Source organism: Leptonotus elevatus, chromosome 3, assembly GCF_054856555.1.
Source record: "Leptonotus elevatus isolate MCC_2025b chromosome 3, RoL_Lele_1.0, whole genome shotgun sequence".
NCBI classification, from domain to species: Eukaryota; Metazoa; Chordata; class Actinopteri; order Syngnathiformes; family Syngnathidae; genus Leptonotus; species Leptonotus elevatus.
Genome location: NC_141241.1, coordinates 3,778,559 through 3,804,982, shown reverse-complemented (window position 1 = coordinate 3,804,982; position 26,424 = coordinate 3,778,559). Strand labels below are relative to the sequence as shown.

At 41.8% G+C, this 26,424-nt stretch overlaps 2 protein-coding genes across 3 annotated transcripts; one reads left to right on the top strand and one right to left on the bottom strand.

The window, feature by feature from the left end:
* The first annotated feature begins 42 nt into the window (after window positions 1-42).
* slc7a10a (solute carrier family 7 member 10a) lies at window positions 43-16,878 on the top strand. The gene is made up of 11 exons (XM_086070921.1): window positions 43-274; window positions 6,223-6,427; window positions 7,701-7,852; window positions 9,831-9,956; window positions 10,188-10,341; window positions 11,327-11,450; window positions 12,278-12,381; window positions 12,517-12,613; window positions 12,709-12,858; window positions 14,448-14,625; window positions 14,695-16,878. Exons 1-11 carry the CDS (start codon window positions 172-174, stop codon window positions 14,793-14,795), a joined length of 1,494 nt encoding a protein of 497 aa, XP_085927047.1. The 5' UTR covers window positions 43-171; the 3' UTR covers window positions 14,796-16,878.
* On the bottom strand, window positions 9,392-26,076 carry lrp3 (low density lipoprotein receptor-related protein 3). Of its 2 annotated transcripts, XR_015094341.1 has the most exons (10): window positions 25,852-26,059; window positions 24,902-25,040; window positions 24,602-24,825; window positions 22,831-23,447; window positions 22,048-22,256; window positions 20,722-21,121; window positions 18,126-20,222; window positions 14,662-14,817; window positions 14,475-14,584; window positions 9,392-9,480 (listed from the first exon to the last, which is right to left on the bottom strand). XR_015094341.1 is itself a non-coding variant. In XM_086070920.1 (7 exons), the coding sequence occupies exons 1-7, from the start codon at window positions 25,913-25,915 to the stop codon at window positions 19,548-19,550; spliced, it is 2,328 nt and encodes a 775-aa protein (XP_085927046.1). In that variant the 5' UTR covers window positions 25,916-26,076; the 3' UTR covers window positions 17,293-19,547. The 2 variants fall into 2 exon arrangements, 1 of the variants encoding a protein (XP_085927046.1); XM_086070920.1 differs by lacking the exons at window positions 9,392-9,480; window positions 14,475-14,584; window positions 14,662-14,817 and having other exon boundaries at window positions 17,293-20,222; window positions 25,852-26,076.
* Window positions 26,077-26,424: the final 348 nt, after the last annotated feature.

Below are 26,424 nucleotides of genomic sequence, written 5' to 3'. Positions count from 1 at the left end.
GCGCACGCATCACACATCGCTGTGTGAGCGTGCGCGCGCGCGCGCCTGTCATATTAATAAAGGCTGTCCTCCTCCTCCACCGGCACGGGAGCGCTCCTCGCTGCTACTCGCTTGGGAAGTCGACACTCTCCAGGCCCCCGCTGGACGCGGAGCCGAGCGGCACCAGAGACGATGGCGGACGAGGGGAAGAGGAAGAAGAAGGACAAAAATAAGGACGACAGGGTGACATTGAAGAAGGAAATTGGACTTTTGAGCGCGTGCGCCATCATCATCGGTGAGTGTTTGACACTACTAGTTCAGTAGTTCGTCTGCAAAACGTGAATAATGAAACGTTCCGTTTGTTTTTGAGCATTAAAGTTACATTAGCCCATGTTTGGGATTCAAATCAGCGCTTACTTGCACAATTGGTCCATTTTTACGCAGCAATTCGCGCAATCTGACTTTCACTCGTGATGTCAGGCGGGATGCTGTTACTACTACTATACATTTTTTTCTCTCTCTCTCTCTGGCTTTTTGGGCGGAAACTGTTGCATCAGTGCCTGCCTACGTGGCCGGCTTATGTTGAACTCCAAAGACGTGCGCGCCACGACTTTAGAGTAGTAGAGATAATTGAGCTGTTTTTGGGCTGGCTTCATCTGCAGGAGGTTTTATACACCAGAGGGGTGGATGCTTTAAGTGCAGGAAGTGGCAGGCTTCCTCGGGGTCGTGTTACACTGCATATATACTGCATTACAGTATGTGTCACTATGTGCGCGCGCTTACCGTGCGTGCTTGTGTGCGCGTGTGCGTCCAGACTTGACTTTGGCACGCCGCAGTTATTTCGGTGAGCCTCCTTTACTTTGATTGATGCCTATATAAAGCAGGTAATCGGATCCAACATAAGCAAAGGGTACTTGTTATCCAGCCTATATAAACATAAAGTGCCATCATATGAGGATGAAACGACTCGAGTGTATGAAAGGAGATATCCGCCAATGTGACTTTGGCGCGAAGATAAGATGGACCGCTGTTCGGATTGGAACTTCATCAACAGAGGGACCTAATGGAAATAGTATTTCATTTAGTCCATGCAGGACTCATGGCCCACAAAGAAGAAAAAAAAAATACAACTATGAATTGTACAAGCAAGAGTTCAAGTTGCATGTCAGCACGCTCGACTCATTCAAATGTAAAATAAAATAAATCCAGCGTAAAACTTGCATTCAATTGTAATCAAAAGTAACTGACGTTAACAGTGACAATGTGATAAACAACAAAAGGACCCCACTCAGTCTTTTAGCTTTTACTGCGTGTAAAAAAAATAACCTATACTAATATTATAGCAAAGTATCTGTGATAAAAGTGTACCAATCAATGAACCACTGCAAATAGAAAAATGTAGGATAGTAAGCATAATAGCATAAAAACAATATAACTATCAGTCTTAACTGTCATACAAACAACACTACAACAAAACTAACACTCGTGCAAGGGCACGCTCATACAGAACATTAATCTGGGGACAACTCTGATCTGCATTAATGTTGGCAAAACAACAAACTTGTGGATATATTTAGCGGCGGGTATCCAGAGACGGCCCGAAGAGTATAACCTAAACATTGGGGTTCTTCACCCGTGCTGCCTTTACTGCCACTCGGGACAACTGACAACTGTCAATACGTCGGCGTTCCAGCGCGCTCACATGACTCCATTCCACGAGTTCCCTTTTAGCTGCAAGGCTAGCTGCTGGAATGGGGGAGGCCTTTGGCGGGGGCCGCCGCGTCGTGTTATCCCGGCTGCAGGGAGCTGGAACAATAGTGTCAGTTTTCTTGTGAGGAGAACTTGCACGCAACCACTGGCTCACGTGCTAGCCAGGCCTGTTAGCATCGGCGTCGGTTTGACGCTCAAGCAGCCGCGGCTATTTATGATCAGGCGCTGAAAGGCGTGACGCTTGATTGTTGTTTTAACCCGCCACTCGGCCAATAAGGCATGCGCTCCTGTCAGGTTTTACATTAAGTCGCAGGGGAGTTTTGTTTATTTTTTTCATAATATAGTCTAAAAAAAGTTACAAATTAACACAAAATACCGTTAAACCCCAAACTACCCTACCCTAAACCTAGAACCACAACTCCTTTAATGTCTTTTATTAGTATGTCATTAGGGATGTAACGATAACGACAATATCGCAATATTAAAACTGCCGCAATATCATCGTCCTCATGTCACAATATTAACAGCAGCACATCTGTTATAAAAGCCAGATGTTGTTCCATTTGTGCAGCTCCGGCGCCCTCTGCTGGTTAGTTTATTATTAGCGCCGTTTAATTTTAATTAGGCATGTTTTGGCCACCCATGTTTAAAACCCACGCTAATTGCTAGATGTGAAACGTAATATGCGTGAGTTCCTCCACAAATTGACTTGATTACGAATGTGTGTGTGTGCGCATTAGCAAGTTAAGCGTATCAATATTAAGTGTTGTTGGTGATTGTACAGTTAGTGCTCATAAGTTTACATACACCGAGGGCATGTAAACTGACAAGCACAACTTTAGGTCATTTATGTACAATACATTAAGGATAATGTCACCTGTATTATTTTTGAATTATATGTATAATTATGACCTTGACTAATTAGTATTGTATAGATGAGATAAGACTTTTTAAATTCAATTGCTCATGTTGCTTTTATTTGTATTGTTGGCTGTACAGAAAACATACACACCCAACACAACGAAAGTAATCAGTCCAAAGAGAAAACCTGGTCTGATCAGTCATAACATCAAATCTTTTTCAACATCTTAGTAAAAAAACATTACTTTTTGCCCGCCTTGCTATGTGCTGAGCCCCCCCCCCCCCCCCCCCACACACACACACTGTGCTCCCCCATAGGAGCATAGTTTGGGAATACTTTTGAAACCCGTTTTTTTTTCTTTGGAATTTTCCCCTCTTTCATTCCCCATTTCTCCATTTGTCATCTAAGAAATTGAGTTGCCACCTGGCGAGACGTCAACCTTAGGCGTCATTGTCTCTTTATGTTCCTTAGATGTGTTAAAATTGTAAAACAAATTCCATTGCTCTGTATTTGTGACATACTGCATGCAATGAAAATGAAATTTGACTTCCATTCCATTTCCTTTAACCTTGGTTCTGCTGTAATGCCAGTTACTGCTCGCCAAAGTCATGTGGGATAGACTTACCCTAAAACTCTAAACACTAACCCAAATCCGGTTCCACTGTAACTCAACAGTTTAGGAGTCGGACTCATTCAAAGTAATAGGAAATGGATTTAAAATGAGTCCACTTTCAGGGGGCCATCACGGTTTATGTGAGGCCGGTGTGGGATTGGGTGCGGGTGGGCTTAGGTTTATGCCTGGATCTTATCAGTACTGATTTGGTGACTTCACAAACGCTCTAACATGCACAAACACCAAAACGAAATGCGATGAGCGCTCGAGACTGCGGGTGGGCTCGCTAAAATAACGATACAGTGAGTCAGGCTGGTTCTTTTTGAGTAGGATGACTGGTGGTGGATGTTGTGGAGGGGGGGGGGGGCACTGAATGTTGGTGGTAGTTTATGACATAACAAAGACAACACGACCGTTACGCAACATCTCACACGGCCTCCACAAGTGAACGTGACAGCCATGAATGCTCGTCTCTCTGCTCTCGCAGCATCATTAGCGGACCCTCGGAGATGCTAAGAATGCAACGGAAGTGGTTTGTGGAGCTGGGGGGTCTCTGATGTATGATAATGAGGCTGCTATTGCGTGTCTTTAAAGATGAAATGTGAAAAATTTTGATGCCCTAATTTGGTTGTGTAATTTCAGTCTGGATGGTTGGTCAGGCACCCGCAGATTCAAGATTCAAAAATATTTTAACACGAACAGCGCTTACTTCATGTTGCTACATAAACGTTCACACTTGTTCTTCGCCTTAGCATTAAGACATTCTCTCAGTAACTGATGAATACTGCAAATATAAACAATGAATAAAGTGAAATGTTTCTCTTACACTGTTTGCTATTACTCATATATTTAGCTAAGAATGAGAAACAAGTAAATATCATATTTCATAAATAGTCATAGATCTGTCCATTGCGTCGCAGCACGGCATGCTAACACTAGGAGCTAAAGCTAACAGCGATCCCAGCTAGGAGAAAACTTGTACGCACCTACTCTTCAGATCGAGTCCTCAACCGCTGCCAACATGTTCAAGTTCGTTCTATACACACTTTTAAAAAACTGTTAACCCAACCGGGCTAGTTCTCTTAACAAACTGCGGAGGCTTTCCCAGAACAGATATATTTATAAATTACACACGCGTGGACTATATTTACTAATTAGGTGACATTTAAAGGCAATTGATTGCATACAGGGGCTGATTACAAATGCAAACGTCACTTTTCAGATTTATATTTGCTGAAATTTTTGAAAACCATACATAATTTTCGTTCCACTGTTTTGGTCTATCACATAAAACCTCAACAAAGTAACTCTAGTTTGTGATTGTAAGCAAGGTCACAAAATATGAAAAAGTTCAAGGCGTATGAATGACATTTCATTAATAAGGTTCACAATTGAGGTTAGAATGTTGGTGTGGTTCTCAACAAGCATTCCAGTTGATGATGCCTCACGTTTGAAAAATGTTTTAAAAGTAGGCATTTTGTAAATTGTACCTAACCGTCCCTACAAGCTGCACTATAATGGACCCCATAGGGACAAACACTGGTGACTGTTACCATGGCAGCACTTCCATTGAGAAAGCTGTAAACGTCAACGGAACAAAAGCAGTACCTTGGAGGCTGCCGCCAAGGTGGTAACCAGATACAAAGTGATGATAACCATAGGACAGGAAATGGAATTGGCTGCAGAGGGATGTCTGGTTACGCCGAACAGTATGAAATACACGAAAAGGCCATGTTATGATAATTGACTTGGTAATGTATTATGCACAAATAGTTGTGTGAAACTACACAACTAAGTAAATATTTCATCTATTTCTGAAATGTGTCGCAGCGGGGCTCATTTGCATAATTTCTGCATTTTTCTACCCATGACTTGAACAGCAAGGCTTGGCAGAGATCCAAAACTACATTTTGAGGCACACGTCATACAGAAATGCCCATATTACCCCACAGGTACAATGCCCCTTCTATCAAAGCCAAAGGGTAAGCAGAGCTGCATCGAGTTTTGCCGGGCACACAGATGAACATGAGCTAACAGTGTCAATATCTGGTTAGCAGCATTCCTCTGATTGTTTGGTGAAGTTATCGACGCAGTGGCAGCGGGGGGTGAGATTTTTGTGTTTGGGGACATGTTCGTGTGCCACATATACACAGTGTAATATACGAAGTGCGCCCCGATGAGTGAAAATGCTTCTATTGTCTTGACAGGTTGCTCCACCCCTATCGTCATAGTAATGAAAACACAACCTATGATTTTACATGATTTACCATGAGAGTAATCGGCACAGAAAGAATTGCGTTCGCCGGCGTCACAATGGCGGTATCGAGTACTAATTTGTTGGTCACGCCCACCTTAACACTTTGCCGTGATACATCGACATCACCAGCACAAAGTTGCGGTCAATGAAAGGGGCGTGAGAAAGTGTCACGGGTGGACGACTGGTGGGACGGGAAATAAAGCTTTAAAAGTGTCCAGTAGGTGGAGCAAGTGACGGTGAACTGGATTTCCGAGGCTTCAAGAAGGATGGGAGGGAGCCAAAGAAAGGGAAGGTCATAAATCGAAACACCCCCCCCCCCCCCCCCCCCCGTTCCCCATTGGTTGTGAACTTGAATCAGAGAGAACGCCATTACTATGCTGAAAGCAAAACATGGCTTTCCGACTCCCATTTAGACTCAGGAACTCCATCAACTGGCACCTGATGCTTAATCCGGCCCACCAAGCATTTAAAGTCTCCTGTATTTAGTTGTTTTTTCCCCCTAACATTATTTATAGACATTTTAAAAACACGTAAATAAAAGACCCAGCTGCAACTGTTGCGCTGGCATTCTTTTTTATTTATTTTATGTTGACATTTCCCACAATAGTCAGGTCACTTGCTGCATAACGATGTGTTGATATTGATATGAGAGACAAAAGCAGTAAGCTATGCTAAGCTAAATTAGCTGGAAAACAGGCTTTTTCCACAGTGTTTTATTAGCCTGGCGGCTCACTGGGCTTTCCTATCAAGTTAACCGTCTTTGCTGCTGTTTATGTTAGCATGTCTCTTTCCTGTGCTCAGGCAACATCATCGGCTCGGGCATCTTCGTGTCCCCCAAAGGCGTCTTGGAGCATGCGGGCTCAGTTGGACTGTCGCTCATTGTGTGGGTGTGTGGAGGCGGGATCTGCGTGCTGGGTTCCATGTGCTACGCCGAGCTGGGCGTCGCCATCCCCAAGTCGGGGGGAGACTACTCATACGTGACGGAGATCTTTGGTGGGCTTGTCGGGTAAGAATTTGACAAGGCTCGAAATAACAGTTTTGCTCATTTATGACTTTGTTTGAGGAGCAACTTTCTTATTATAGGGAGAACTTTTTTTGAAGGTTCATGCCAGTGACTTGGAGCAAAGGTTTTACTAAACAATAAATATATGACAATATAACAATTGTTTTTCTTTTTTATATATTCAACAGTTTTTATTCCTTAAATTCACATTGTGTATTGCCGCAAACTGTTAATATATACATATGAAATATAAATAAATAAAAATTCTTACCCAATTATTTTGGGGTTTGTGTTATTTGTGGTGGCCATTTTAGTTTTTCATTATAATATTTATATATATTATATATATATATATATTCAAAAAAAATTGCATTCTTACTGTAATTGCTATACAAATGACAACGCTGCATGGCTGCTTACTTCCTGCAAACTATTTTAAATTTTATAACCCAATATTTTTTTACCCAATATTTTTAACCCCTATTGGGTTATTTTAAGAAAATGGGTAACAACCCAATATGTTCCTTTTTTTCAACCCAAATATTGGGTTGTTAAAAACTAGGGGTTATTTTCAGCAACCCAAGCCGGGTTATTTTTAACCCCTATTGGGTCGTTTAAAAAAATGGGTAACAACAACTTAATATTTTCATTTTTTTTAAATAACCCAAAAGGGATTAATAATAACCCTGATTGGGTTATTAAAAAATATTTAACTCAGGGTTATTTTTTAACTCTCATTGAATTATTTTAAAAACAAAATGTGTAACAACCCAATATTTTCCTTTTTTCCCAACCCAAATATTGGGTTGTTAAAAACAACTAGGGGTTATTTTCAGCAACCAAATATTTTTTTAATAATCCAAGCCGGGTTATTTTAACCCCTATTGGGTTGTTTAAAACAAATGGGTAACAACAACCTAATATTTTTATTTTTTTAAATAACCCAATAGGGGTTAAAATTAATAACCCTGATTGGGTTATTAAAAATATTTTTTTATAAAATGAAAATATTGGGTTGTTACCCAATTAAACAAAAATAACCCAATAGGGATGAAAAATAACCCTGATTGGGTTATTAAAAACATTGGGTTGTTACCCATTAAAAAACAACAACAATACGGGTTAAAAATAACACTGATTGGGTTATAAAAAAATATCGTGTTGCTGAAAATGACCCCTGGTGATTTTTAACAACCCATTTTTTATTATTATTCAAGAGGTTTTTTTTTAAACACGTGAAGATGTTTCTAAATGCAGTTTGTTTTGTGTGCCTTAGCTTCCTGTTGCTATGGAGCGCCGTGCTCATCATGTATCCAACCACGATGGCCGTTATCGCGCTCACCTTCGCCAACTACGTGCTGCAGCCCGCCTTCCAGAACTGCCTGCCGCCATACGCAGCCACCCGGCTGCTGGCCGCTACCTGCGTCCGTGAGTAGCCCACATGCATGCCCACCACCAATCACAATTTTAGGCAGCTGTGGCCGCAGATAAAACAGTTTATCCGTTTCAGATACTTTGTGTTACAGTGTCAAATTTTCATTAGCGTTACTTACAAGCATATTTAGCACCAGCAGCATTGAGTGTATACTAGTTTCCTGTCAGCTTCTTCTAATAATGTGTTTTTGTTGTGATATTTTTGTTAAATTTTCTTCTTTCATATATTTGGTATTTTGAGACAATCCGCTCTTGCATTGATATTGTCATAGCGTTGGCTTGGGGATGATTTCAAGGTGTTACGCTGCCGTGCATGAAATCGGGCAGCTGCACATATGTCAGCTTTGACTGCAGGAATGCAGTGCATGTGAAGTCTTTCAAGGGAATTGCTCTTACAAGTCTTAGGCACTACGTGAAAAAAATGTCAGAAGCTATTTTCCTGCAGCGCTGACTTTAATGACCACATTCCATGGAAGAAATTTGCCTTCATGTGTAGCATTGGAGTTGGGGATGTACCATTCATTGAATTTGTGCAAATGTGGGCAATTTTCTGTTTGACGCCCATATTAGGTGGTCATGTGACCTGCTGAAGTGTGTCCCAATACTAAACTCTAAATCATCAGAGCTTGACTGGAGTACTGGCTGGTTTCAGTCCATAGGGGAAAAAAAGTACAATTGATCCCGGCTATTTGCGGGGCATACTGATCGGGCCGGCCAGTGAATAGAGAAAGTCCACGTATAGCTCATTCAAACCCAAAAACATAAATACGTTTTAAATAAACTGTACTCCCAAAAACGTATTTCTACGTTTAAAAAAAAATAAAAATATATATATTTTTTAAATGCTAGAACATACAGAAGGCATTGATACAACTTCTGACATGGAGAGGTTACTTAAAGCAATGGTAGTTATTACAAAAAATGGCCAGCAGGTGGCAGCAGAGTATAAGAGATCAGCCAGCCATGTTGCAACTAGCTCTTTTTGACAGTGTTTTCAACAGGTTTGTGAATAATGATGAGACTTAGCTATATTCTGATGCTAATTGCTGCAAAACGGAAACAGATACAAATCTACTTTTTTTTCCTGATGAAAGAAGAGACTTTCATCTTTGATTTGGTAGGTTCCATGTTTTTATAAAACAGCCGAGAGATTTAATTTTATTTATTTTTAGAAAATGTAGTGTAAAAAAAAATACTTTATGGGGTTTATAAAGTTTTTTGTTTTGTTATTTATTCCTATAATTTAATTATTCATGGTTTGTTTTTCCAATTTTTTCTAAACATTTACTGAATTTCCTGTTCCATTTTGTCCTTGGGTGTGCTGCAAGTCCTTTTAGCTGGCTGAGGCAAACTATGTACAGACAGTATTTAAAAGAAAGTATGTGTTTATGAGCGAACCAGATAGGTCAAGATGTGGGCTTTTCATTTATTCTTAGGAACCCCCCCCCCCTGCCCAACCCAATAAACTTTAGTATTCCGCTACCGAGCTTTCAGCTCTCACTGGCACACAGATTTACCTGCGCTGTCACTTTCCTGGACGCCTGGCGCCTCCCTCCTGTCAGTGCCAAGACGGACACTTGGCATGTTGGGTGCCTGAGGGGGAGGGGGATACTCCAGCAATACTGAAGAGGAAAAAGAGGGGGGCAGCGTGTTAGTAGGGGGGTGGCATCGGCTACTTGGTCCCACAGAAAAGCTGCAGCCAAACATTCAAAGCGGAAGCAGTTTGAGTGGTGGGAGGAAAAGTTGTGCCCAGTGATGGATGCTCGAGAACGCCCCCCCTGTGAGAAAGAGCGTTTAAAAGGCTACAAAATCAAAAAAGTTGCACACTTATCTTGTGGGCTAATAATGTCTTAACGCTAGATGCAGATAATCTCCTCAAAGTTGCACTCGTTTGACACAACTACACAAACATGACTTTGAGCTCAGCTTCTCGGATAAACCCGTTGACTAATGACGTTTTGTTGTGTTGTAGTGTTCCTGACATGGGTGAACTGCTCCAGTGTGCGCTGGGCCACGAGGATCCAGGATGTGTTCACGGTGGGCAAACTGCTGGCTCTGGGCCTCATCATCATTGTGGGACTGGTTCAAATTGGCCGAGGTAACCGTGCTAACTTTTAAAGCCTTGTTTTGGTACCTTTTTCTGCCATCATTGTGTCTAACTGACATAAAAAAATTAAGTCTTGCAAGGGAATTCACAGAATTGCCACCAAATTTGAGCTATTCTTTTAAAGACAGGTAGTTGTCTGTCTTTATAGTTCAAAGAGTTGTTTTGGGTAAATTTAGTACAGAAGAACCCTGTTGAGGATTGTTCTCGCCCCGTGTTTTCCAGGCTACTATGACGCTCTGGTGCCCAGTGCGGCCTTCGAGTTCAGTCAGGAACCGTCCGTTGGCCAGATCGCGCTGGCCTTTCTGCAGGCGTCTTTCGCTTACAGTGGCTGGAACTTCCTGAACTATGTCACAGAGGAGGTGGTTGAACCGCGCAAGTATGTCTTTTCTGAGGTTTTAATTAGGGGTGTGTTAAAAAAAAAAAAGATTCTCATAAGAATTTCGATTCTGATTTAGTGCGATTCAGAATCGATTTTTAATGTCCCCAAATCGATTTTATTTCAATTATTTTATATTGTCTTGCCCTTGTTTGTGTGCCTTTATTGGGAGTGCTGTTCATGTTGTACATGATTTGGCCATTTGCAGTGTGGTTCCACGTGTGCTGAGACACTGTTAAGTTGTAGCCACATTAGAGAGTAGAAGGAAAAAGTCACGATCAAGTTATTCCAATAAAAGTAGTTTTTTTGCAGCGTAGGAATAGCATATGCTGGTGAGTAATGTTAACATGCTTCTCGTATACATTCGTGAAGCATTTTGTATGACAAGCCGGTTTTTTTTTGAGTGATAAAAATCGATTCTGAATCGAATTACAGACCAAAAAATTTTAATCGAATTGAATCGTGATTCGTGAGACAGTCAAAAATTCCCACCTCTACTTTTAATCCCCGCTAACGACACTGCAAAATCTGGACATATAAACAAGGACAAAAAAAAAAAGTTGTATTACTTAATTGAAGCAAAATTATCTACCCATATGATTATAGTATAACAGTAAAAACGTTGTCATAAAAAAAAGAGTGACAACTGTAAAAAAATATTATTATTTTTAAATACAAAAAAAATCCACAATACAGTGTTACCACAAAGGTTGAACCACGATATAGTCGGCTACAGAATTATTTTATTTCCTTTTTTTTTTTTTTTTAATTCTCATTAACAACTTATAATAGAGATTCTAAATCTCATTGAGATAAAAAAAAAAAATGAAAATGCTGGAAGCAAGTGAAGTGCTCACTGCCCAGCATAAAGAGATATCTTGGCAGACAAAGAACAAGCATATTTTGCCTTGATTTGAGATATTTAATCTAGGTTCGATTTGAGTTTTACCACCATCGTCCCTGTGACTTCCTTTTGTTGAATTAGGAACCTGCCCCGTGCCATTTACATCTCCATCCCGTTGGTGACGGTGGTGTACACCATGACCAACATCGCCTACTTCTCCTCTATGACCCCCGAGGAGCTGCTGGCGTCCAATGCCGTGGCAGTGGTAAGCGTTTACAGTGACAGTCACACGAGTTGGCTTTGCGCTAATGGGAAGCGCAAGCGTAGCAGTCAAGAGAGCTGTGCTCATTTTACTGTTGTTGAGTCGGCGAAGTTCCGATTAGTAGGAGCAGCGCTCAGTTTTATTCAATGCAAAAGATAACAACAAACTTGCAAGCAGCCAACTGCTGGACCGGGGCCACAATTTTTCAACAGTGCTAGTGTAGTCCTAACCAGATGTACGACATAAAAGTTTTTTTTTTTTTATGAACAAAATACATGCAAAATGTGCTCTTAACATATCTCTTTTTTGATAATACGTTTTTCAATGCCTGTATAAAAGATCAACTATGCTAACGCAAACAACAAAATTACCACATACTGTAATTTGTTTTTCAAAAGGTTCTCTTTCTTAAAAATTAGCATTGAAGGACGGAACAAAACTCCTAAACAAAAATCAACGTAACAATTTAGTATTATTGAGGTACTGTGTGTGTCCTGCATATAATTACAAATCTTCCAAAATGTATCAGGCCTACTTGCATAGCACAAGTTAATATAAGACCTGGTGTAATGGCAACTAAAACATTTCTGCCATCTCGTGGTGATTGGTAATATTACAACTTAAGATACCATTCGACCCTGCATATTCGCAGTTCGGCATTCATTGAATATTTTTATTTTATTTTATTTACCCCCCCCCCCCCCCCATATTTTTTCACATTTTGGATTTTTCTGAGACTTTTGAGAATTATTTACATATATATATATATATAATATTTTTTTTATCAATAGTATTAATGATGTTGGTGTTGCTATCATGTCACATTGCAGACTTTTGGTGACAAGTTGCTGGGCATGTTCTCTTGGGCAATGCCCATTTCCGTGGCCCTCTCCACCTTTGGAGGCATCAATGGCTATCTCTTTACCTCCTCCAGGTGACATACTTGCACACAAACACTCACACAACACCACCAAAAAACAAAAACAAAACAAAAAAATAATTAGCCATTTTTGGCCTTGGTGGAGGTCTATATGCATATAATCTGTGTGTGCATAAAATCCATGTGTAGGTTATGTTTCTCGGGGGCCAGGGAGGGTCACCTGCCTTACTTGCTGGCCATGATCCACTTAAAAAACTGCACCCCCATTCCCGCCCTGCTGGTCTGCGTGAGTAACTGCACTTCCCGCCGCAGTCAAACACAGGACACAACATTAGGCACACCCGCATGCGAATACGCAACATCTTCCCCGGCGTCCCGCAGTGCTTCGCCACCATCGTCATCCTGTGCATCGGTGAGACGCACAACCTGATCAACTACGTGTCCTTCATCAATTATCTGTCGTACGGCGTCACCATCGCTGGCCTGCTCTACCTCCGCAAGAAGAAGCCAGACATGATGCGCCCAATCAAGGTACTCCCGAAAACTCAAAAAGTTGGGGGAAAAAATGACCGCCTGACACAAGTTTGACTGATAACTGGGCGGGCATGTCAAGTCAAGGCGTCTTTATCTTTTATAAAATGTTACATTCCAACATACACTGTGTTTTTTGAAGTGGTTATAGAACAGGATGCAAGAAAAAAATATGTATCAGCAAACCTAAATTGAAGAGGAAGTTGGCCATCTAATGTTGGTGGAGAACATTTCAAGGACTGGCAAATAAAAAGGGGGTGGATTTTGTGAAAATTCACCCCCAGTAGCTAATTTCATCCACCAAACAAAATGTGGTGTCTGTCATAACAGCGTGCGCAAAAAAAGTGAGAAATCCAAAATGAGCTGGGAGTCAACCATTTTTGGTTGATGCAACAATTTTTTGTGAATTCCATTTTTTTTTTTTATCGTTTGGAATGCAGTGCAAGGGCCGTTTATTAGGCTTGCAGTGTCAATTTTTCACAGTTTTTACTGGCAACTGCCCAATGTCAGATTTACTGTTGATATTGGGCGCCATCTGGTGTCTTAAAAGGGGAATTACATTATATTAGCGACACGTTAAATAAAAGGTATCAATTTCGTACAAATAAATACAGCATGGGTTTTCTCTTGGCATGTCTGTTTCCTCTCACATTCCAAAAAACACATTTCAGCTTTTTGAAGACACTTAAACAAGGGTTGTTAAACTATAACCACATCAGTTTTACGCTTGCCCTCAGCGGACTAGTTGCAACTATGAAACTCTACTTTATGAATGTGGTAACTCCTCATACGTGATGATGGACCCTACATTCAATTAATATCCACATTTCACCATCAAATTAATGTATAACTTGAGCTCAGAAGTAAAGTGAAAATATTGTAATGACGTTCAGGTATTCGAGAAAAGTATTTTGAAGTACAAATGAACTAAATGATTTACCATTTGAAGTGCAGCAAAAATTATAGTGAAAAATATGCCACTAAGTTCTTGTCTGTCAGGTACTTATTAAAAATAATGAGGAGCATCAGTGAGGCTACATTTATCATTGTTTAAAGGTTTTTCTTCCCCCCCCAGGACGTCATGTAACCAATACTTGCGTAAATGTTACTTAATAACTGACTATATATGCACAAAATGTTCTATACATCTTATGCTAGCAACTGTTTAGTGTTTGTGTGTGTTTAAAATGCATTTATAATGTGCTAAAAATATATATATAAAAAAAGAATCCCGTTTTCATAAGTTTAAAATTGTGTGTGTGGGGGGGGGGGGGGCTGACCATTTTAGAAAATGTTTTATATGGTCTCTAACAACTCCGAGCTTACGTCTAAGTCAAAATGGCGGTCAACTCGGTGAACGAAACCTCTCCACTCTTTGGATCGTTGTAATTTGATTTGTGAGGATTATTTTGACATCAAAAATGTGATAAGAAGCCATTTACTATAACATTCTGCCTAGTTTGTATGCTAGTCACAGGCAAAAGCAATACCATACGCCGTTTGTTTACGGCGTGTAAACAACGCATTTGCATTATCCATAGGTGTGAATATGTCACAGATATTTGTGTGTGTGTGTGTGCGGTTTGCAGGTGAACCTGCTGATCCCCATCACTTACATGCTGTTCTGGGTGGTGCTGCTGTGCTTCAGCCTGTACTCGGAGCCGGTGGTGTGCGGCCTGGGCATGGTCATCATGCTCACCGGCGTGCCCGTCTACTTTGTGGGCGTCTGGTGGAAGAACAAACCCAAGTGGATTTACAAGTTCACGGGTGACTGCTCGCCTCGTACATCAAGTCCGTCCGTACCTGTGTGTGCTTCATGTTGTTCATCTCCCGCAGAGAAACTGACCTACGTGGGCCAGAAGGCGTGTTACGTGATGTTCCCACAGGAGGACCCGGCCGAGGCCCAACCCCTCACGTCGTCCAAAGACAGCGACTGAGCCTTTGTCGCCCCCTGTTGGCCTGATCCACACATACACCCTTCTTGAAATCAGATTTCAGAAACACAAGACACACTCAGGACAAACGCAGTGCATCCGCAAATTATTCAGTGCTTTGTTTCTCCACATTTTACATAAAAGTTGAATTCCGAAATCGAATCCATGTTTTTTTTCCCCCCTAAAAAATTATACACACACATCCCAAAATAAAAACACCAAAGTCAAGGCTGATCAATCAGGGTGCAGCCTGAGCTCAATTTTGAGCTTCATGGCTCTGAATACCCTAGAAACTACAATAAAAACAAAACAAAAGCATTATTCATATCATTATGGGATGTCGTGTGTAGGATTTTGAGAGGGGAAAATGTTGGAATGCATCTGCAGCAGAAAACGCGGTAAAAGTGAAGCACCGAGTATATTTCCGGAGACACTGTAAACACACACGCAAACACATTTTGGGGTACGGTGCCGCCCGCTGGTCAAAAGTGTTTGCAACAGGACTCAAACACGAGCAGCTGCGGATCTCAAGTCACAATCCAGTGCTTCCTGTTTGTCTGATGCACAAATGGCGCCCCCCAGAGGACTGGGGGCGGTTTTTACCATAATTGTTTAAATAACTTTTTCTATGCAATTTGGCCTCTTTTTTTTTTCTACATTAAAACGGTTCTAACTCGCAGGAAGCAGATCCAAGACAAGGTGAAGACGTATTATGAAGTTTTTTTTGGGGGGGGGGGGGTCAATAATTATCAATGCAAATACTTTTTTGGGCTTTTTATTTTGTCAACTTGAGAATTTTACGACACTATCAGTTTCTTATGTATTCAATGTGCCTTTTCCGTTAAATGACTTTCATGAAGATTTCCATTGGCTTAACTGGCCTGACTGTGAGAAGGGGGGGGGGGTGTTTTTTTTGTTTTTAAAGTTCAATCCTGGTTGACTTCCAAGCTCTTTTATGCTATATGTATGCGAATGTGCCTTATTGACGAGCATTTGTTTACTGTGTGTGTATTGTCATATTTTTGTGTCATATTTGTATTGATGCCAGGGGAACAAACAACAAACGGTGCACCTCTCTATATATTTATATATGGTAAATACATATTAATTGCTATTATTCTGCCACTACTTTGTGCTCAGATATATATACGTTACTTCCTGGTTTGTTAAATAATAATAATAATAACAATAATAATAATGGTAGTAACCCAAAGATACACTTCCTACTTTTTTATATATGCAAATGTTTGATATAATATGGACTCTTTTAACACAGTACACCCAACACTCATATATTCTCATAATTATTGGATTTTTTTTCTCATTCTCAACCTTTTATAAACACTTGAATCTTAAGTTGTTTATCATAATGTCGGAAATGTATTTTGCAGAAGAACGGGAAAGGCTAAAAAGTGCAAAATTTAACAAAACAGAATTTGTATTGTGCGGTTTTGAAGTCACACGAAGTTGTGCGTCCCAATACTGTTAAGTGTCAAACTGTTGAAACAAATGACGAAGAAAAATACATTTCTGCTGTCTGCAGACTTAGTTAAAAACAAATGCTAATAGTTGTGTCTCGAAAAATGTTGGTAGTGTGAGTCAAACAAATGCACAAGTGCACCTGGAATCTATTCACAGTGCTTCACTTTTTCCACATTGTGTCACAGCCTTATTCCAAAAATGCATAAAATGTATTTCTCCCTCAAAGTAATTTTTTTTGTTTGGCAATTTATTAAAAATTAAAACCATGTACATGCAACGGGTACTCACAGCTACAAAATTGAGCTCAAGTGTCATTGATATCGTGTGAAGAATTTTGAGGGGAAAACAATCCATTTTAGTATATTGGTGTAATAGAACAAAATGCGGGAAAAAGTGAACCACTGAGAATTATTTTCGGATGCACAATATGATACAATGTTGGAATGCTAATGCCTGTAATAGTTGAGACAAGTGTTTACAAAATGATGTGCTGATTTAACAGCTGGCAGTCTTGAAAATGGAACGCTAAGCATGCATCATTTCTTTTGTAAATGTGTTTAAATATGTAACAAAAAATCATATCTCATTAAATATACCAACTTTCCAGGTGTATAATGTCTACCGAATAAATTGTGTCTCAACTGTGAAATGTATAGTGACAACGATACAATTCGCTTCACAAGAACGCTAATAGCATTCGCTTCCAGGCTCCAGCTGAAATGAAGCCAACATCCTTAACACTGAACTATTGTGGTGAAAATGGTTCGAGTCCTATCAGCACAAAGGCATCAGCAGTACACACTCAACTCATGTGAGTATTAAAACAGTTATCAGTTAATTGTACCTCCTGAAAGCCAGCATGCTAACATGCTAAATTGCTAATACACGGTTGATGGAAGGCAAAATGCCAGCATATTTTGCTAAAAAAAAAATACAACCAACCCAAAGTCACCTCTGTTATATTAGGTGATAATACAAATATAAAAGTATTTTAGTTTAAAACATTGTGATATCAAAAAAAGTTGAAAATGCTTAAACTTTATTGACCGCAGGCACAGAAACAACCACTAACCAATCATGTTTTCTTTTCTTTTCTTTTACAACAATCCAACAAAGTCATGAAAGAAAATGAACTCTTTCTGCTGAAATATATAAATATATTGTTTTATATAGTCTCACTACACCGTTCCAGTGTATTTATTTACCTGCGTGCTAACATTGCTAAACAATCCAGAGTCTGTTCATTTGTGCTGCATTCCATGAAACTGGGGAATCGGAAAAGTCATTTGGGGCAAAGTGCTTTTGAGCTTCAAAACATATTCACAGAGCGAGTTACCTCTATTTTGGAGGGCATATATTTACGGTTATTTTTGTTGGCGATGTTTGCCTCTGGGCTATGAAAATGACAACTGCGACATTAAGAAAGTTGCATAAATTACCAGTTTAATTGAATGAAGCATAATTTGCCTCTTGTTGCTGCTGTATGGAGCAAACATCCCCCTGAGCGGAGATGGCACCTCTGCTACCCGTTTTTACGGTGACAACAGAATGGAAAAGAAGCATTTAAGGCATTTTCGGGATCACTTAAATACTCTACGAGCAACACAAACATCAAAAGACGAGGCAATGCGCGGAGAGCTGTTTGATAGTTCATTCGGAACCCTTGCAAACCAGCAGAACATCGACCAGCGTACTAAGGTTTGCAATTCAAATGGCTTCCCATGGCAAAGAGCAAAATGTAAGAAAGCATGGCACATGGTAGGCATCTCTAATGGTGGCACAGTGCGTAAAATATCCCTTGACGCTAATGCTAATTTAAGCTACAAAAATACACAGCACAAGCACACTTACAGTAGCTTATATGCAGGGTTGGGGAATCCAAGTCCAGAAAGTAAAAACTCTGAAAGAAGTTTGGCTTTAGCCACAGGTGCTTCTACTCAACAGGTGGAGATGAGCTCTTTTACCTGTCAGTTAAATTGCAGCCTTCCGTAGCTAAAGTCAATCCTGTGGCAGGTTTTTTTATTTTCTGAACGGGGATTCCCTAACCCTGGTTACATGTATAAAAATAAAAAATAAAAACAGTTCCTTAATAAGTAGTAAGTAGGCTAAATGCTGGTTCATGGATGATAAGATGAATCAGTCCCTACCATTTGTAGCTTACTCTTGAATGGAGGTGGCCGTTCCATATGACTGTCAGAAAGAGAAATTCCACAAACAAAAAGCAGCCTGTAAAGCCTTAAAAAAAAAATATCTGTTTTTCTTATTTACAAGATAGTGTCCTCCTCTATGTGATTTTTTTTTACCAACATAATTTATTAAATTTTGCTAGTAAAAGCAGGCTAATTTATGATTCGTGGATGATTGGACAAATGTCGCTCTACAATTTGTATTCTCACTATTCTGGAGCGAATGGCCAGTTCCATCACGGCCTAAACTTCAAAACATCATAAGTGTGTTTTGTTTGTTTGGTAGCACGATAAGGGGGATACTTCCAAGTAACCTCTCTCAAAGAGACTCTACTACCGATACTTTGCCTTCTTTTTAAAATGGTAGAATTGAGTTTGTCCATCTAGTTTCATGAACCAGGAAGTTGTCTCCTATTAAAAATTATTTTAAAAAAAATATATGAAGCACTACATGTTTTGAATTAATTTTCTCTTTTTGACAGTTGAATCTTGACGAAATTGTCTCCCCACTCGCTCTGAAATAGTCCCGGCAAAAACAGGAAATATGACCTACGAGCTAACAAACAAACGTACAAACAAAAATGTGACTCTTTTCCTTCTTGTTGACATTTCAGTTACAACTTATAACATAACAGTTCCCTATGCTACAGAATGCAAATGGTACAACCAGGAAGTAGCCTGCTAGCTAACAAACGTACTCTACAAATAAAAAAATAGTATGCTCTACCATTAACCCTAATCCTCTACCATTGGTCTTTCACCAGTCCAGTAGGTGTCAAATCAAGACCCAGAAAGTAAAAACCTCACCACAGTTTGGCTTTAGCCGCAGGTGCTTCCAGTTCCCCAACTTCTGTATAAAACAAGCAAGCGAGTAATAAATATAACTGTCCATTTATGGCTTGCTAGCAAAGCGTATTGGCACAAGGTAGTGACTGAAAGGCGGCCATGGCATCTCAACCTTTTAGCGTTTAGCTTGTTATAATTGTTTGCATTTTTGTTCTGTTGAACTCCTGGGTGTTTGCAATCAGTTAAGGGGGCGTGGCGCTCAAGGACACTTGTTGCCGGGCGGATCAGCGGGCGTCGCTTGTCAGCAAGGCGTCGTTTGTCGACTCAAAGGGTCGCCGCCCTCCCTCCTCTTCCTCCTCCTCTTCTTCCTCTTCGCCCTGCATCTCATCTCCGACGTCTGGCTGCCACCGTCACCTTCCGACGATGACGACGATGACGGCACACTCACCAGGGGGTGGGGCGGGGCGCTAGCCGCTAGGGAATTGGCTGGCGAGAGAGGTCCAAGTGGGGAGTAGCGTCTAAGCGAGACCCCCTTCATGTTCAGCGCCAGATCCAGAACTAGTTTTCTTGAGGAGCGAGGGTGGGGCCCAGTAAGTAGGGGCGGCCCAGATGCTTCACTTGGACCGGGCGTCCCCGGAGATAGCGCGGCCCCCTCTGGGCTGTCACCTGATTGGTAGGATAGAGGAGAGGCGGGACTCTCCAGTGGTTCGGTGCCCTCCGAGTGGCCCCGGGCAGGCTGAGTGTCCTCGTCGCCCCCCGCAGTTTGGTAGCTGTGGAGCCCCAGATTGACGTGGCTGCTGGCCGGCGGGTCCAGAAGGGGGACGTGACCTCTGGGGCGACCTCCTCGACGGAACAGGCGCCGCCACAGGTGCCCGAAGCGACGGCGCGATGACGACGAGGAAGCGGAAGAGCGGCGGCTTGTGTGACGCCTGAGTTGTCGACTCATGGCTAAGCGAAGGTTCTGCAACACGGAGGCCTGAAAAGGAGGCGGGAGAAACAACCAGAAGATTAGTGAGGACATTTTTATGTGCCGATACTTAGTCACTGACCGTTTAGGTCAAACCCACAACTCGAAATAATCAAGAGATAACATGCAAGTAATTTAAGCAGAAGTGTTTAGTAAATAGTGAGAATTTCAAATGAGCTTCTGCATAGTTGGTAAACTCAGTTCATTGTATGGACTCGAGTTACACGGAGTCACTTGAGTCTGATAACACGAGTTAGTGAGCCGCGAGAAGCGAATCTTTTGAGTCAACTGTGCTTCAGCTAAGTGCGCTAACTCGCACCAGTCACCCAACTGAATTATCCGAGTCTGCAGCGCTTCCGAAGAATCCGCTAACTTGAATCAGCATCATCACCCGATTCAATGGAATCATTTGACTCTGGTGTTTTCTGGTGTGTCTGCTAAACCGAATCAGTGAAGGGAATCAATTGAGCCCATCCGTAGTATTCGTGTATCTGAGCGTTAGCCTAACCTGTGTCGGGTTGTAGGCGGGGAAATCCTCCACGGGCGGAATGAGTCCCTGCGCTATGAGCTGCCCGTAAGACGGCGGCGCCTCCCTCTGTACAAACTCGGCTTCCATGCGCGACATCTGCGTCTCGAAGGCTCTGTAGTCGCGGCCGCGCAGGGCGTGCAGCTTGAGGGCGCAGCCGAGCGCCACCACCAACAGCAGGCCGCACACCAGGCTGCCGATCAGCGCCGCCGTGATCACTTTGCGCGGCACCGCCGTGGGGCATTCGCGCTCGTCGCTGCCGTCCGGGCAGTCCTCCTGGCCGTCGCAGCGCCACGTCTCGAAAATGCACAGGTTGTCGCCGCAGTGGAAGTTGCCCGGCTGGCAGTCGTAGCAGTTGCTCTCGTCGGAACCGTCCGGGCACCTTCGCCATTTCAGTGGAGGGACAGTAACAAATTACAAACACAATCCAATTTATTGGACAAGTACAGAATTTCCCCACCTATTTGGGCAAACGCAAATATATATATTATGTGGCCAGGTGAAGTTAGTTTTAGGACAATGCATTTAGCTAAAATGCTGCGATTTCAATGTAGAAACGTATAGATGCAATTGAGAAATGTGAAATGGGTAAACAAGCCACAGGTCACATGACCTGGAAGCCATTGAGCTAAAATGCTAATTTTGACAATGTGTAGAAAAAAATATATTGAGAAATGTGAAATGAAATGGAAAGACAAGAGGCGTATCTCATGCGGCAGGCTCAGCAGCGCCATCCACTGGTTTGGAGTCCACAGGTTACATAATATAGAAGCTATTGAGCTCAAATACTAATTTTGACATATAAAAATTCATAGAAAATATTGAGAAATGTGAAATGGAAAAACAAGAGGCGTATCTCATGTGGCAGATTTTGAGTTGTGGAAGCTATTGAGCTAAAATCTATTTTTTTTTTTTATGTATAAAAATTTATTAAATAATATATTGAGAGAGGTGAAATGGAAAACCAAGAGGCGTCTCTCATGCGGTAAGCCCAGAACTGGTAACCCACACACAGTTTTAACTCCACGGGTCACATGACCTGGAAGTTACTGAGCTAAAATGCTAATTTCTACATGTAAAAATTGATAGAAAATATTGAGGTGAAATGGAAAAACAAGAGGTGTATCTCGTGCAGCAAGGTCATGTGACCTCTTTACTCAAAATCAGTGTGGATTCACTCTTTTTTGGGGGGTTAAACCATACCTTCTGCAATAGAACTAAAATGTTTTTGGCTTGACTCTGAATGTGTCTTGAAGATCCAACTTCAAACTAACGTCACCTCGGTTATATAGTAGACTACCTCACTACCTCTTCTGGTTGTTGCAGCGCTCTGACGGCGGATAGCAGGCAGCCGTCACATCGCCACCGCACGGGAACTCGCCATCGGGACACGCCGGGCAGGACGCCTCATCCCGACCGGACGGGCAGTGCCAGTAGCCGTCGCAGCGCTGACGTTCCGAGTAGCAGCCCTGCTCGCTGCCGCAAGGACGCTCACCGGGGAAGCAGTAACCTTTCACCTGCAGGGTCACACCCACAAGATATGGCAATGCATGAGAATTTGCCAGCCACGTGAATGGAAAAAACACTTTCGCAATCGTTTTAGGCACATATTTTTTTCACAAAATGTTACCACTTTTTTTCTTCAAAAAAACATTTGCGTATTATAAAACATTTTGGCCCCCGCCCCAAAATAAATATAAATAAAATTAAATTGTTTTCTAACACCAAAATAATTTTTTTTAATGCAAATCTTTAATCCTAAATCTCTCAAATTTTTCTTCAAACACTTTTTTGAAGTATGTATTTTTTGGCACATAGAAACAACTAAAACCAATGAATGAATTCCAAAGCCATCATTTTTCATCCGACTCTTTTCTCTTCTCAAGATTTTTTTTCAGCAAATACTGTATGTACTAACATTTTTATACCTGATATTAGTTATTTTCCCCGACATTAAATAATTAATTACAATAATTTAAACATTTTTTAAAAGACATATTTCTTTCCCAAAATTATTTTTTGCCCCCGCCCACCTTTTTTCCAGGTATAATTTTCCCTCAATTCTTTAGGCACACGCAACCCACCAAATACCTGGTAAGTGGCGTTGAACCCGTGTCCGGGACTTTGCGGTTTTGCCGTGTAGAGGACGCTCATCTGTCCCCTGCTAGACTCCAGCAAGGTGGGCCGACGATTGTTATGGTAGGACAGCACCTGCAGGAGGTTTTCAGCCCGGTGGAAGGCGCCGTCGTACACGTGCAGCGCGTCCCCGGGTCCCAGCCGCAGGTCAAGCCGTAACAGGATGGGTTTGGGGTCCCGCGTGTCAACCACCCACGAGCACCGCAGCTCAGCCGTCGCAGCTGGAGCCGGGCGGAAGAAATCGGGCGACGCGAAGGAGCCGTAGAAGTGGCCCAGACGTTTCCCGCAGGCCGTGTCGGGGCAGCCGAGCTCGTCGCTGCCGTCCGGGCAGTCCCGGGAGAGGTCGCAGCGCAGGGTGGCGGCCAGGCAGCGGGTGGACCGGCCCGCGGCGCAGGGGAGCGTCCCGCGGGGGCACGGTCCCGGCGGGGTGACGGTGGGCAGCGGCGAGCAGCCGCGCTCGTCGCTGGCGTCGCCGCACTCGTCCTGATCGTTACACTTCCAAGAGTGCGGCACGCATTTGCCGTTCCCGCACAGGAATTCGTCTGGTTGACAGCTGCTCTGACCCAAGTGACCTGTGCAACAAAAAGTGCAACAAAAAGTTTCACGCATACTTATTTGCCATGTCATTTTTTTCCTGTACCAACCTAACACCAATTTTTAGGCACATTCCCAAACCCCTTAAATAATTTTGATCTGATTGTTTCCCAGAAAGAAAAATACAATTTTAAGCTGTATTTTCCATTAATAATTTTAAGCTTGTTTTTTAAATTGTATACAGTATTTCTCTCTTTTTCTCTCTCTCGCTCTCTCTCTCTTTTTTTTTTTTTTTTTTTTTAAATACAAATCAGTTTTGAGGCATATCACTGGGAGGTTCCACAAAAATAATCAGATTTTTTTTAGCCATACTTTTTCCCCAATAGAGTTTTTTAGCCATATTTTTTCCAAATACATCATAAGATGTAAAAAAATATATATATAATTAAATTCCCTACAAAGTTATTGCTTTATTTTTTGTTATTTTTGGCTTGCTGATATACATTTACTGTTCTGCCTTGAGATACAATTTGATCAATTTCATAGCAATGCGCCTAACTCAAAACATTCATATATCAAATCATCTTTCCCAATTGAAATGAATGAATTTGCCATTAATCCGTTCCAGTTTCCCCGCAAAAAAAACCCCTAACAACTTTTGCCATGTGTTTTTAAATGAGATTAATAGCACTTGCTAATATTATACTGTATCAAAACATAGCGTAATGACGTAGTTAAATCTGTGGGACTACAGATGGAAACTAGCATTGTGCTAAATCTGGTGCAGCCATCTTCTTAATGTTACTGCACACTGTCCTTATAAAATACTAAACTCAAACTCAAATGTAATTTCAAAGAATTAATCAGTTGTCGTTTTCTCCTGCAACGCACATTATCCTGCTGATTCTGGTATGCACACTTTGGCCACGTGGGGGCAGTATAAAACCCTAATCATACATCCCATGCTCCTGCCTGGATGCAGCGGCCAATCATATTGCAGGGGGAGTGTCATCCCTAAAACTCAAAGTGGGATTCATAATAACGCTTCGCCTTACGATTGTGTGAAATGATCTGCCCTTACCGAACAACAGTCCGTATTTAAAAACAACAACTTGTAAGTTAGGTCACTCTTATCTCAAGGCATCACTGCATAGTGTATGATTGACATGCATGTGTTCATATGATCGTTTACCTTTGATGTAGGACATGTGGAAACCTTGAGCTTGTCCCGTGCCGTTAACGTTTGAGTGGAAGTAGAGCCAAACGCGCCCCCTGCTGGTGATGAAGGGTGGCGGCCGCATGGAACCGCACAGACGCTGCGGGTCCGGGACCCCACCGCCCCACCCGGATGACGTCATCAGCAGCCAATCACCAGACTCGCAACTCCCCGGCTCGCCAACGTCAAACACACGGAAACTGAAACACGGGACACCATTGGTGTGAGTGTGTGCGTGTGTGCGTGTGCGTGTGCGTGTACATGTGCATACGTTACCTGATAGTAATAATCTCTCCATGGCCTGCTTGGATGTTCCAGCTGCAGTTGAGTCCGGCGGGGTAATTTAAAGGCCAGGAGGGGCTGAAGATCACACCCCTGCGTTCCATGTGGACCTCCACCCGATCACCGCACCCTGCTGCATGCACGCACACGCACACAAAACGTTCAAAATATGACTTAACTAAAAACAATTTTTTTACCTTTGTTTTATTTTAAAACTATATTTTCTATAAGGATTTGTTCTTGTTTTAAAATAAAATAAAAGTTTTTTTACTTGATAGTTTTTTTTCATATTAAACAAAAAAGTTGGAATAAAATGAAATCCTGATTTTTAAAAAATCCTTTAAAAATTATAAAAACAAAAACAAAACTTTTCCAATTTTTTTAACGCATTTCTTTTCGGGGGGGGGGGGGGAGGCTTAGGCATGGAACCTCCTTCCCAGTTATCACCCAAAAATGTTGAGCCTTTTTTCCCCTAACATTTTTTTTTCCAACACTAAAACGAGGCCTATCCCCCCCACAATTTCAGGTACTTTATTTATTTAAAAACAAAACAAAATAAAGGTTAATGGCAAGTTGGCAACACTGTGTGGTGTGCGTGCCTACGTGTGTGCGCGCGTGCGCGCGCTCTGCAATGATGTAATGCTGATATACTGTATCTGCATCCTCGCGGTGAAAGGCCATCCCGTGTTTCCACACTCTGACTGATCATTTAGCCACCGCAGATCGATACAGCGGCGTGTGTGTGTGTCTGTAAGTGTGTGTGATGACGTCACCAAAACAAAAGCCCACATCGTTTTATTGTGAGCACCCCCCAGGGCTAGATAAAACGACCACCACAGCAGGCATGACAATTAATGATTATTATGAATGACTAAGAAATCACTAGTGTCTTCATATTCATCATAGGTTGATAATTACGTTGACGGATGAATTGTTTGTCTCACCTGAACGCAGCACAGCAGTGCAGAGCCCCAGCAGCAGCATCCCGAGCCGCACCGTCGCCCCCATCACTCCTCTTTTGCCGAGATTTGGCCTTCTATCTCGGACACGACCGCCACATTCCCACCGGCGTGACTTCCATCGGTTTTCAGCCGAGCGAAGCCGACATGTTAAAGTGGTTTTAAAAATGCATTGTGTGCCCTTTAGCAAGACTACAGAACCCGGGTGACGCTAAATGCAACAAAGCAAATATCCGATTTATAACTTCAAAGTAAAGGTCTACTGTTGGGAGGTTGGACGGGATTGCAACCATTATGTGAAATAGCAATAGTAAATTAAGTGAACACTTCAGCGAATACTGGATTCAGTCCCAGATTGGATTCATTCGGGTGTTTTTAGGACAGAGATTCTCAATAGGTTTTATTTTGAAAACAACACCGTCTAATTTCCGCTACAATCGTGTGGCTTTTTATGTTAAGTATTCCGCAATCAAAGTGAGCAAAAAAATTGTCCATAATTGTCCAAACTGTGCCAAAATGTATCTGAAATATTATTACGACACCCGGTTCGCACAATGT

What these genes read in the sequence shown, in the direction of transcription:
- lrp3 (XM_086070920.1), bottom strand. Translation starts at nt 25,915, where the DNA reads ATGGGGGCGACGGTGCGGCTCGGGATGCTGCTGCTGGGGCTCTGCACT. An exon ending in CCACATGTCCTACATCAAAG is followed by an intron (nt 23,448 to 24,601) that starts GTAAACGATCAT and finishes TTTGTTGCACAG; the next exon opens with GTCACTTGGGTCAGAGCAGC. An exon ending in GGTTCAACGCCACTTACCAG is followed by an intron (nt 22,257 to 22,830) that starts GTATTTGGTGGG and finishes GTGACCCTGCAG; the next exon opens with GTGAAAGGTTACTGCTTCCC.
- slc7a10a (XM_086070921.1), top strand. Translation starts at nt 172, where the DNA reads ATGGCGGACGAGGGGAAGAGGAAGAAGAAGGACAAAAATAAGGACGAC. An exon ending in GAGGTGGTTGAACCGCGCAA is followed by an intron (nt 10,342 to 11,326) that starts GTATGTCTTTTC and finishes TTGTTGAATTAG; the next exon opens with GAACCTGCCCCGTGCCATTT. An exon ending in ACATGATGCGCCCAATCAAG is followed by an intron (nt 12,859 to 14,447) that starts GTACTCCCGAAA and finishes TGCGGTTTGCAG; the next exon opens with GTGAACCTGCTGATCCCCAT.